The sequence below is a fragment of the Zophobas morio genome, unplaced genomic scaffold (assembly GCF_036711695.1).
Source record: "Zophobas morio isolate AGI-343-1 ecotype UQ-CSIRO unplaced genomic scaffold, CSIRO_AGI_Zmor_V1 ptg000017l, whole genome shotgun sequence".
Classification (NCBI taxonomy): Eukaryota; Metazoa; Arthropoda; class Insecta; order Coleoptera; family Tenebrionidae; genus Zophobas; species Zophobas morio.
The window spans coordinates 1539111-1551165 of NW_026972122.1; the positions used below are offsets into that span (position 1 = coordinate 1539111).

The 12055-nt window shown below is 27.9% G+C and overlaps 1 protein-coding gene across 1 annotated transcript in view; it reads left to right on the forward strand.

Annotated features, from left to right (window-relative positions):
• Window positions 1-292: 292 nt before the first annotated feature.
• The window catches only part of LOC135130391 (E3 ubiquitin-protein ligase TRIM45), a 36767-nt gene continuing 25004 nt past the window's right edge, over window positions 293-12055 (forward strand). The window contains exons 1-2 of the mRNA XM_064057767.1: window positions 293-553; window positions 6794-7130. Of these exons, the coding sequence (XP_063913837.1) occupies window positions 6797-7130 (334 nt within the window). The 5' untranslated portion in view covers window positions 293-553; window positions 6794-6796. The remainder of the gene's footprint in view (window positions 554-6793; window positions 7131-12055) is intronic.

The window sequence follows — 12055 nt, forward strand, 5'->3', positions numbered from 1 at the left end:
CACAGAAACGCAAACCTAAATTTAGCCCCCACGCACAATTATAGCCCTTTGTTGTACTATACCAGACAGACCCGTTAAGTAATAACGACCATCATAAACCCGATCCGCGCACACTAAAATTTAATCCAAACCTTTCTCAAACGCGCAACAATCGTGTTATTCTAAACTTGAAACCTTAAAACAACATTCAACGCAAATACTTTTGTTTGGACAGAACTCAAAGCATTCTTTTCGCGGCTATAATTCTTGTCAAGTCGTGCTTGAAGTTCGTCTTCAATTCATGTCGAAAGTCATTCAAATTCTCTCCAGAACGACCTCGTATATCACTTCCATGTTAAATTATGTCTACATACACAACACGGGAGGAAAATAAATATAAACGCTACATCAGTCTGTGCCGAAGTGGCGAGGCGTTGAGACGCCCGGCGTCACAAAAATATTTGTGTGGCGTATAAATCGGTGTGTGGTGGACGAAAACGAAGAAATAAACGAGACGAGAAGACAAATGTACGAACGGAAAAAGGAAAAGTCGAGGTGTCGCGTCTGACTGGAGGTAATTTTATGTATCCTTGATTTTTAACGCGTGGTTTTCGGTTTGGCTAATTTTCGGCTTGACCCGGAAGTGGTGCTAATTTTTGGAAATAATTGAGGGTTGGGGTGAACCAGCAAGTGCACGGTTTTATTTTTGAAAGGTAAACACGTGTTATTTTTTGGTACGTACATTCTGAATACACAATATTTTTAAGAATAAATGTCTAGGTAAATATATTAAGAATTGTGGTTAAAAATACATTTCAGTTTAGATATTTTAGAAAGTTTACAGTTTATAAATAAATCCCAGCGAATAGTTTACAACGGACTCCGACAAATCTGATACAAATATGTATATCTAAATGAAAACAAAATTAGGCTTTCGGATCGAGTTAATTTTCAGGATTCTAAACTACTTAGACATTGTTTTCTACATATTTGAAACCTTCTAAAAAAGCAGCGACCTAGGCACTACTAGAATTAATTTACTAAGCAGCACAGAACTAATAAATATCTATTTGTTATCTATCTATCTATCTACATGCAACTCTTCGAGTTCTTATTTTCAATTTTTCAGTTTGAATTGATTTACAATGTTTCTAGTTTTCGTTTTAAACATATATGTACCAATTAGATAAAGATATTTAAAATATTTCACTTTTTGTATTTTACGATTTTAGATTTTTTTATTTTTCAATCATTAAATTTTATAACTTCATTTATTCGACTTTTCAATTTTCGATTTTTAATTTTTCAATTTTTGCGTTCTTCAGTTTTCCATTATTTCAGATTTTCGATTTGCAATTTTTCGTTTCGGCTTATTATTTTCTTTATTTTGACGATTTTTCGATTTGCAATTTTTCAATGTTTATTTCTATTTTTCTTGTTTCTTCAATTTTACGATATGCAACTTCTCTAGTTTTCATTTTTAAATTTTCAGTTTTCAATTTTCCAACTTTTGGATGTTTAAATTTTTCAGTTTGCACTTTCACAAGTTTTCAATTTTTACTTTCGCAATTTTTCGGTTTTTCAGTTTTTCATTATGTTCAATTTTTCAATGTGCAACGTTTCGTTTCGGTTTTTCATTTGCTTTGTTTTTTCAATTTTTTCCACTTTCAATCTTCTGATTTTATCATCTTTCTTGTTTTCAATGTGAAATTTTTCAATGATTTTTTAATTTTTCGTTTTTTCAATTTTAGATTTTTCAGTTTCATTATTTTTCACTTTCAATTGAATTACAATTTTTCTAGTTTTCGTTTTAAATATGTAATAATTATAGTGATTGTTTAAAATATTTGATTTTTTCTATTTTACGATGTTTCTATTTTTAGTTTTTCAATATTTGCATTCTTCAGTTTTTCATTTCTTCAGATTTTCGTTTCGCTTTTTTATTTTTTTTTTATTTTTAGAATGTTTTGTTTTTCAATTATTCGTTTCGTTTCAAATATGTAATAATTTCAGTGAATTCATGATCTTTAAAAAAATTCACTTTTTCTATTTTAAGATTTTTGGACTTTTTAATTTTTCAGTTATTGTATTTTATAACTTGATTTATTCAACCTTTCAGTATTTCCATTTTTAATTTTTCAATTTTTGGATTCTTAAGTTTTTCACTTCTTCAGATTTTACTTTCTTTATTTTTTTACAATTTTTTGTTTTTTCAAATTGAATTTTCTCAATTTGTCATTTTTTTGTTTCTTCATTTTTTAAATGTTGCACTTTTTCGATTTTTCAATGTTCCGATTTTATAATTTTTCGATTTGCAATTTTTCAATTTTTATTTTTTTTCTTGTTTCATTAATTTTACGATATACAACTTTTCTAGTTTTTATTTTTAAATTTTTAAATTTCTCAGTTTTTGATTTTCCAACTTTGGGATGTCTGTTTTTCAATTTGCAGTTTCACGAGTTTTCAACTTTTAATTTTTTAATTTTTCGATTTTTCAATTTTTCATGTGTTTCATTTTTCGATTATTTTATTTTTTCAATTTTTCACATTTTCAGTGTTCTGATTTTTTTTTTTGTTTTCAAAGTGATATTTTTTAATTATCGATTTTTATAATTTTTTTGTGATTCTCATTTTAGATTTTTTTTTCGTTTTAAATATGTAATAATTAAGTATAATGATCTTCAAAATATTTCACTTTTTCTATTTTACGATTTTAGAATTTTTTAATTTTTCAATTACTGGATTTTATAACTTCATTTATTCGACTTTTCAATATTTCTATTTTTAATTTTTCAATTTTTGGATTCTTCAGTTTTCGTTTCGGTTTTTTATTTTCTTTGTTTTTACAATTTTTGTTTTTTCAATTTCCATTCTTTCAATTATTCGAGTTGCAATCTTTCAGTTTTTCATTTTTTTGTTTCTTCAGTGTTTAAATGTTGCAATTTTTCGATTTACAATGTATCGAGTTTTCAATTTTGAATTTTTCAGTTTTTCGATTCTTCAATTTTTCATTTCTTCAGTTTCCGATTTGCAATTTTTCGTTTCGGCCTTTTCTTTTTGTTACAATTTTCGATTTTTCAGTGTTCCAATTTTATAATTTCTCCATTTGCAGTTTTTCAACTTTTATTTTTATTTTTCTTGTTTCTTCAATTTTACGATATGCAACTCTTCCAGTTTTTATTTTTAAATTTTTCAGTTTTCGATTTTCCAACTTTTGGATCTTTTAGTTTTTCAATTTGCAGTTTCACGAGTTTTCAATTTTGAATTTTTCATGTTTCCGATTTTTCAGTTTTTCATGTGTTCAGTTTTTCGATTTTTCATATATTCAATTTTTCGATTTGGAACGTTTAATTTCGGTTTTTGTTTTCTTTATTTTTTCAATTTTTGGCACTTTCAATGTTCTGATTTTATAATTTTTCTTGTTTTCAATGTGAAATTTCTTAATTATTGGATTTTTTAATTCTTAGTTTTTTCAATTTGAGATTTTTCAGATTCATGATTTTTCACTTTCAATTGATTTAAAATTTTTCTACTTTTCGTTTTAAATATGTAATAATTCTAATGATGCTTAAAATTTTTCACTTTTTCTATTTTACGATTTTAAATTTTTTTCATTTTCAATCTATGGATTTTTTAACTTTTTCATTTACTCGATTTTTCAATATTTCTATTTTTCATTTTTCAAGTTTTGGATTCTTCAGTTTTTCGATTCTTCAGATTTACGTTCTCGTTTTTTATTTTCTTTATTTTTAAAATATTTCAATTTATTAATGTTCCGGTTTTATACTTTTTTGTTTTTCCAATTTCAATTTTTTCAATTTTTCGTTTCTTAAATTTTTCGATTTGCCATTTTTAAATTTTTTTTCTTCATTTTTACTACATGCAACTTTTCGAGTTCTTATCTTCAATTTTTCAGTTTGAATTGATTTACAATTTTTCTAGTTTTCGTTTTAAACATATATATACTAATTATATAAATATATGTAAAATATTTCACTTTTTTGTATTTTACGATTTTAGAATTTTTTAATGTTTGAATCACTGGATTTTTATAACTTCATCATTTTATTCGACTTTTCATTATTTCTATTTTTAATGTTTCAGTTTTTGTATTCTTCAGTTTTTCATTTCTTCGGATTTTCGTTTCGGTTTTTTATTTCCTTTATTTTTACAATTTTTCGATTTTTTAATGTTTTGTTTTTCCAATTTCAATTTTTTCAATTTTTCGTTTCATAAATTTTTCGATTTGCATTTTTTTTATTTTTCTTTTTGACTACATGCAACTCTTCGAGTTTTTATTTGTAAATTTTTCAATTTTTTGTTTCGGTATTTTAGTGTTTTTTCGATTTTTCGGTTTTTCAGTGTTCTGATTTTTTTAATTTTTCTTTTTCAATGTAAAATTTTTCAATTTTTGGATTTTTCAATTTTTCAATTTGCACCTTCAATTTTTAATTTGTAATTTAATTTTTCTAGTTTTCATTTTAAATATGTACATAATTATAAATTTAAAATTTTTCGCTTTTTCAATTTTTCGATTTTTGAATTTTTAAAGCTTTTTACGTTTATTCGATTTTTTTCCTTTGTTTAATTTTTCAATTTCTCTGTATTTAATTTTTCAATTTTTCGACTTTCACAATGTTGACGATTCTATAATTTTTCCATTTTTAAGTTTCTCGGTTTTTAGTTTTTCAGTTTCTTCAGTTCTTCGATTTGCAATTTTTCGATTTTAAAATGTTTCGTTTTTTTCAGTTTTTCGATTTTTTAATTTTTTCAGGATTTTTTAACTTTTTGACTTTTCAGTTTTTCAATTTTTTAATTTTTTAAATCAAAAAAATCGAAAAATTGCAAAACTGTAAAACTGAAAAATCAGAAATGAAAAAACGAAAGAGCATAAAACGGAAACTTTGAAAAATTTAAGTTCAAAAATTAAAGAAACAAAAAAAACAAAAATCGAAAGATTAAAAACCAAAAAACTTAAAAAACTTAAGTGCCAAATCGAAAAAACTCAATATGTATTGTAAAATCGAAATATTGAAAATTAAAGAAATCGGAAAATCGAAGAATTGAAAAATCAAAGAAAATTTTAAAAATTTAATAAAGAAATTATAAAATCGAATAAATCTTTGGAAAAATAAAGGAAATGAAAAAATGAGAAAATGAAAATCAGAAAGTCGGAAAATTGAAAAATAAATATCAACAAACATAAAAAATTGTAGTATCAAAAAGTTGCAAATTAAAAAAATTGCAAATAGAAAAATTGAAAAATTGAAAAAATTTTAATTTGCATTTTTTCTAGTTTTCATTTTAAATAAGTAATAATAATTATATTTTGTTAAATTTTTCATTTTTTTAATTTTTCGATTTTTGAATTTTTCCATATTTCAGTTATTGGAATTCAAAACTTTTTGCATTTTTCGACTTTTAATCTTTTAATTTTTTGGGGTTTTTTAATTTCTTTAATTTTGAATTTTTCGATTTTTCAATTTTTCAACTCTTCGAATCGAAAAAATGGAAAAATGCAAAATTGTAGAACTGAAAAATCAAAAATGAAAAACGAAACAGCATGAAATGGAAACTTTGAAAATTTATCTTGAAAAATTGAAGAAAGCAAAAATCAAAAATCTAAAGATTAAAAGCCGAAAAAGTGCAAAATCGAAAAAACGAAATATGTGTTGTAAAATTGAAATAATGAAAATTAAAGAAATCTGAAAATCGGATAATTGGAAATTCAAAAATTGCAAAATTTAAAAACTGGAAAATCGAAAGATTGAAAAATTAAGAAAAAGTGAAAAATTTAATATACAAGAAATTATAAAATCTAAAAAAACATTGGAAAAATAAAGAAAATGAAAAAGCGAAAAATTGTGATATAAAACCCAGAAAATGAAAATAAAAAAATCGGGAAACTGAAAAATAAAAATCAACAACTTGAAAAGTGGAAAAATGGACAAATTAAAAATTGAGAAACTGAAAAATTGGAACATGAAAAATGATATTATGAAAAAATTGCAAAATTAAAAAATTGCAAATCGAAAAATTGAAAAAACGGAAAACTGAAAAATTTGGGAATGAAAAAACGGAACATTCTGATATCAACAGACAGACAGACGGAAACCGGGACCTCTTTTTTTGTACTCTAGAGGTCATGAAACGTCGAGAAAACGTGAAAGTGACAAGTCCTTAATTTTAAAGACCTTTTTCTACTGCTGATGCTAATATTAAAAAAAATAATTACATTGTTGGCAGCAAATGCCATAAACTTCTCACCTCCATTTTTGTATTCAGTTGAGTTTATCATTAAACCTAGTTTTAACGCAAATCAGCATCTCAACTGAAAGCCGACACATCTAACCTCTAAATGACTTTTACATATTTCATTATTATTGGACCAGGCTAAAGTCCACTCAACAGTCGTCAAAAATTCAAAAATTGTCTGAATTAACTTAATCCCAGCACCGTCTTACGCAAACACGTCTTTCCATTGTGCCTCTTTCTCCCAGCTGCGGTTTATTTTTAAACCACCCCTTAATGAGGTCAAGTTCGAACGTTCGGGGTTCGCCCGTAAACTATAAACGGTATTTAAGCCCGACACTAAATTACGAGCTGCAGATGTTCAAATTCACTCCAGTCTTTTCAAATGGGGCGCAAAACGCATTCGCTTTTTTGGATTCTTCTGCGTGTTAATAAACTCCAGTCAGCCCTCTATCAATAACTCTATTTCCAGAAACTCGAAAGAGCTCGAAATAGTTTCGCAATTGAAATTTGAGCACATTATTACGGTTTTACGAGCGACTTTCACTTGCTTCTTTTGCAGACTATGATGGAAATAGACAGAATGTCTTACATCTTTGGAAGTTTCGCCAGACGAAGGCAGAGTCAAGAAGTGGGGTCAAAACGGAAGTCGGTCGAGACGAAGATCAGTCATGACAGGTCCAAGTCGGCACCGCATACTCCAAAGAAATCGGTTGCGACGAGTCCAAGAGCGAGGAGTATTTGTAATTTCGTTAGTGATGAAGGGAAGTTTAAGTGTCCGATGTGTAGAAGACTGTTTGTCGAACCGAAAGTCCTTCCATGTCTGCACACCTTCTGTTTGAGGTGCTTGCAAGAGCTGGACGCCAGTGACTGCAGTTGGTGTGACGAAGAATCCGATGGTAAGATGGTAAAAATTTAGCCGTTGTTCCTTCATTCGAATTATATAACGTGAAAATAATCGCATTAATGCACTATTTTGGCTTCGCACAACCTACACATGCCCGTCAAGGTAGCATGACTCAATAATGGCACAATAAAAGCTCGTCCTGACTCTAAAATAAATTTCTCGGTCTATTAAGACTGTGTTTACAAACGCTGATCACGAGACGCGAAAGCGGAAATTAAGGAAACCAAGCTTGTTGATTTATTTCAGTCGGATTATTTATGACTTGTCGATTAAAATACGCTGGGAAGTCAGGAAGAGGCAGTCCTGATTTAAATTTTTCGGTTTGTTTGGAAATATAAACCATCCGAAAATGTTACATAAGTGGATAGTTTGGCTCAAGACGCTGTGATATTTAAATTGAAACAGACGTCTGACTGTTTAAATTGGGGACATTTATTTTCAAGCACCTTTGAGGATAACGGTAATTATGGAAGGTGTGGATTATAAGTTGGAAGTGTCCTCCCTTTGGGGTATTTTTGTAAACCGATAGTTTTTAGTCTGTGAGGTTTATTTGTTTGAAGTGTATGTGAGAAATGTTTGTGTTGTATTTGTAGAAATTATTTTGTTTTATAGTGAAAATATAACTAAACGTGGTTATAAACGTAATACAAATATATGCACTATCGAACCCGCGGAAATAAGAAAAAATTCTATGAAAAACTAATATACTAATATGACGTAAAGGATTAGGTAGTGTGAGGCCATACGGAGCAAACTATGAATCGAAATGCGTCGTCGCCTACGCAGGATCCAAAGAAGCCCCAGATGGTGAGGAGCCACCGCCAGGGAGGTCAAAGGACGACCGTGACCGAATTGTATTTCTGTTTTTATTTACAGTATCTATATACTTTAGCCGATAAGATTTTATTTTAGTCGTGTAACTAGTGGCAGGCAATAAAGATCTTTTTTTTCTATTAACCGGAGTGTTATTTATTTCTGGCGAAAAAAATTAGTCCTTACATGTAACACAAATATCATCTATGCGCCAACAATTCTGTAAAATAATTGTGACAAAAATCAAGGCAGACTCATAAACCACAAATATAGGAGTAAGTTAACTTATCAACTAAAAAAACGCATCGATAAAAAATTGGTCTAAAGAGTTTAGACAGTACTTCCCTCGCTGTTGGAAACGTGACGACTGCATGGCTATTATGATTTTTTCGCATTACATTTTTGTAGCGGGCCATTTTAAAACAAACTGAGTATTAATTTTTTCAATTTTGACATTATTTGGCATTGACATCTTTGTCATTTTTTTTCTGTGATTGCTATGATTGCTAATTAAAAAAAAAAAATAAATTGGACAAAGTCGTATCTGGGGTGTATAATATGTTGCGTATGTAAAAATTGTCAGGCGTGAACAGATAAAATGAACATCCTGTATAGTACTAGTAATTTAAGAGAAATAGCCATAACACTTATCAACCTGTAGACGTGACGGTGAAACACAAACTAAACTAAAACCTGTTTTCTACGAATTCCAATAACCGGATGACAATGCCGACAGTCCGGACTTGTTTATTGCTCTGACGTCCGTTTATTGAATAAAATACTACATTTTATTTGGTATCCTCGATAAGAATAAATAATAGTTTAAAAAACTAAAAAAACACGATTTTATTGCTAATCGAACTAAAAACTAGAAAATAATTTTTAATGACAGAGTTTAATATTACAGTAGTAGAAGATCAAACAATCAATCATAATAAATCACCTCAAATTAAAATTATAATAAAATTTAAGTTATTAACAGAATAATTCAATTCAGAGTAAAAAGCGTGGGGTGCTTGATATTTTAAATATTACAATCATTCTATTGGCAACTATCTATGAGAGGATAGTTATGAACCGCAGTAAAATGCACCCCACGCTTTTTACTCTGAATTGAATTATTCTGTTAATAACTTAAATTTTATTATAATTTTAATTTGAGGTGATTTATTATGATTGATTGTTTGATCTTCTACTACTGTAATATTAAACTCTGTCATTAAAAATTATTTTCTAGTTTTTAGTTCGATTAGCAATAAAAGCGTGTTTTTTTAGTTTTTTAAACTATTATTTATTTTTCATTTTTTAGTCTGCGACAAATTCATAAATTGGGGAATTAATTACTTATTTAGATTTTTCTAGAAAGAACCACTCAGTGGTCTCCGTATGATCGATCAACGGGAATTAGTTCGAAATCAATCGCCCTCACGGACCAACGGGACACAATTCATCATTGTGGTTAGTTTTACCCCCCAAATAGTTAATTTTCCTCCATGTTTGTATTTCTGAATCAAAATTTGTTATCTTTATTTAAGTTGGTGAGAATTCATGATTAGATATGTTTTAATTATAATTAATTCCTTCTTTACCGACTGTAAAACCAAAGCTATGCAGAAATTGTCCTTGAAACAGAAATAATCGGTATAGATCGGTATAATCGACACGGAGAGAGATAACCGTGGTATATACTGACACAATTAAGATGCGATCAGCCATTTTTGCACACGTTTAGTTAATTAAAAGTCCGTTCTTGTTTTTTTCATTTAATATCCGTTATTTGTATTTTAATCAAGACTATAATTATTACAACGAAGAGTAAACCAGATACTACAGGCATGCGCAGATGGCGCGCTAGCTTTATCTCTTTTACTCCACTACACAGGATCCATAAAAGAATTTATAAATCCTGGCGGTCCTAATAAGGATAATGGGAAACTGTTATCAAATTATTGCATTGTCATCGATCCTTGAGACGTGTGCAAAGTTTCAAGATGATCAGACTTTTAGAAACCGATGAAAATTAAGCTCAAAGATTCCGTTACATACATACATAGATACATACAACCCAAGCTAATAAAAGCGTGATAAAAACAACTTGAAAGTGTTTATGTTTATACATGGGAAGAATGTTTTAAATACATGTACAATAATTATAATGATCTTAAAAATTTTTATTTTTTTTCTTTAAATTTTTTTTTTATTTTTCAATCATTAGATTTTATAACTTCTTCATTTATTCGACTTTTCAATATTTCGATTTTTAATTTTTAATTTTGGACTCGTCAGTTTTTCATTTCTTCAGCTTTTCGATTTTCAGTTTTTCGTTTCGGGTTTTTAATTTCTTTATATTTACACTTTTTCAATTTTTTAAGTCCGATTATACAATTTTTAACTTTTTCGATTTACAATTTTTTAATTTTTCATTTTTTTGTTTCTTAAATTTTTACCTTTGCAATTTTTCCTTTCGATGTTATATTTTCTTAATTTTTTCAATTTATTGACTTTTAGTTTTTCGATTTTTCAACGTTTCGTTTGAGTTTTTTACTTTCTGTATTTTTTCAATTTTTCGCACTTTCAAAGTCCTGATTTTATAATTTTTCTTGTTTTCAATTGAAGTTGAATTTTTGATGACTGAATTTTTTCATTGTTTATTTTTTTCAAAATTAGGTTCTTCAGTTTCAATTTTTCGCTTCTTCAGTTTTTGATTTACAATTTTTTCTAGTTTTCGTTTTAAATATGTAATAATTATTTATTATTTTATTTTATTTTATTTTATTCTATAACTTCTCCATTCATTCGACTGTTCAATGTTTCTTTAGTTTTTCGAATTGCATCTTTTTAATTTTTAATTTTTTTTTTCTTGGTTTCTCTTTTACTACATGCAACTTTTACATTTTTCAGCTTATCGATTTTACAACTTTTAAATGTTTCAATTTTTAGATTTTATACTGTTTCGATTTGCAATTACATAAGTTTTCAATTTTTCGTTTCGGTTTGTTATTGTCTTTATTTTTTTAATTTTTTGGGTTCTCTGTGTTTTTACAATTCTTCTTTTTTCAATGTCAAAATTGTCAATTTTTTATGTTTATACATTGGAAGAATGTCACGTAGAAATTAGTATCCTCAAAACAGAGGATCAAAACAATTAACTAATACGCTACAATCGACAAAATGTTCTGAATATCATTATTATAATCTATATTAAATAAAAACGTTTGTATTTTCACATTTTCGGGAAAATGGGGTGACTCGTTCTTAATACGATCAGAGAAAAATATGAATGCTATCATGAATCATAAGTAAAAACTCATTATATTTTGCACAATTTGGGTAAAATTTATTCGGCAAAATTTTGAGATAACGTCATCATTTTTTTTGGGGCAATAAACACACTTATTTTGATTAACAATTCACCATGCTTACAATAGCTGTAAAACGCCTGCAAGATTTCAAAGTATTCAGTTTTGCAATTCTTGATTTAAGTAATAATTAATGACTAAGTTAATTTTTTCAGACACCCTGTATAAGCACATCTAAAAAATATTAATGCAGTGATAAATCACAAGTAGAGACTCATCTTTTTTAACACATTTAAGATAGCAATTTTTCAGTAATACTTTGGGGTGGCGTCATCAATTTTTTAGGGGGGGATAAGCTTAAATTGGCAAAAATTTTTATGATTTTGATTTTTTTTACAAAAATCTGGACGTTTCGGGTAAAAACTCAATATGAAGTCGTAACCTACATGTGTAGGACTATCTTATTTCATAGAATTTAAAATCCATTTACTATGTACAATTTTGAAGTGACGTCATCTCAGTAGTGGTGAGGATGATTAGACGAATTTTGGTTAGCGTTTTACCACCTACATGATATTCCTAATATAAATACAAAATTTCACAACAATCGACCCAGTACTTTCGGAGATTATCTGTCTAATAAAAATCGGGGATGGCAGACAGACGGACAGACGAATCGACAGACGAAAACGGGGGACCTATTTCTTCGTACTCTAAGGGTCTTTGTTTATGCTCGGGAAGTAAAAATGTTTTCCAAACAATTCTGAAATTTAAATGTTTCACAAAACAATAACGATAACTCCAC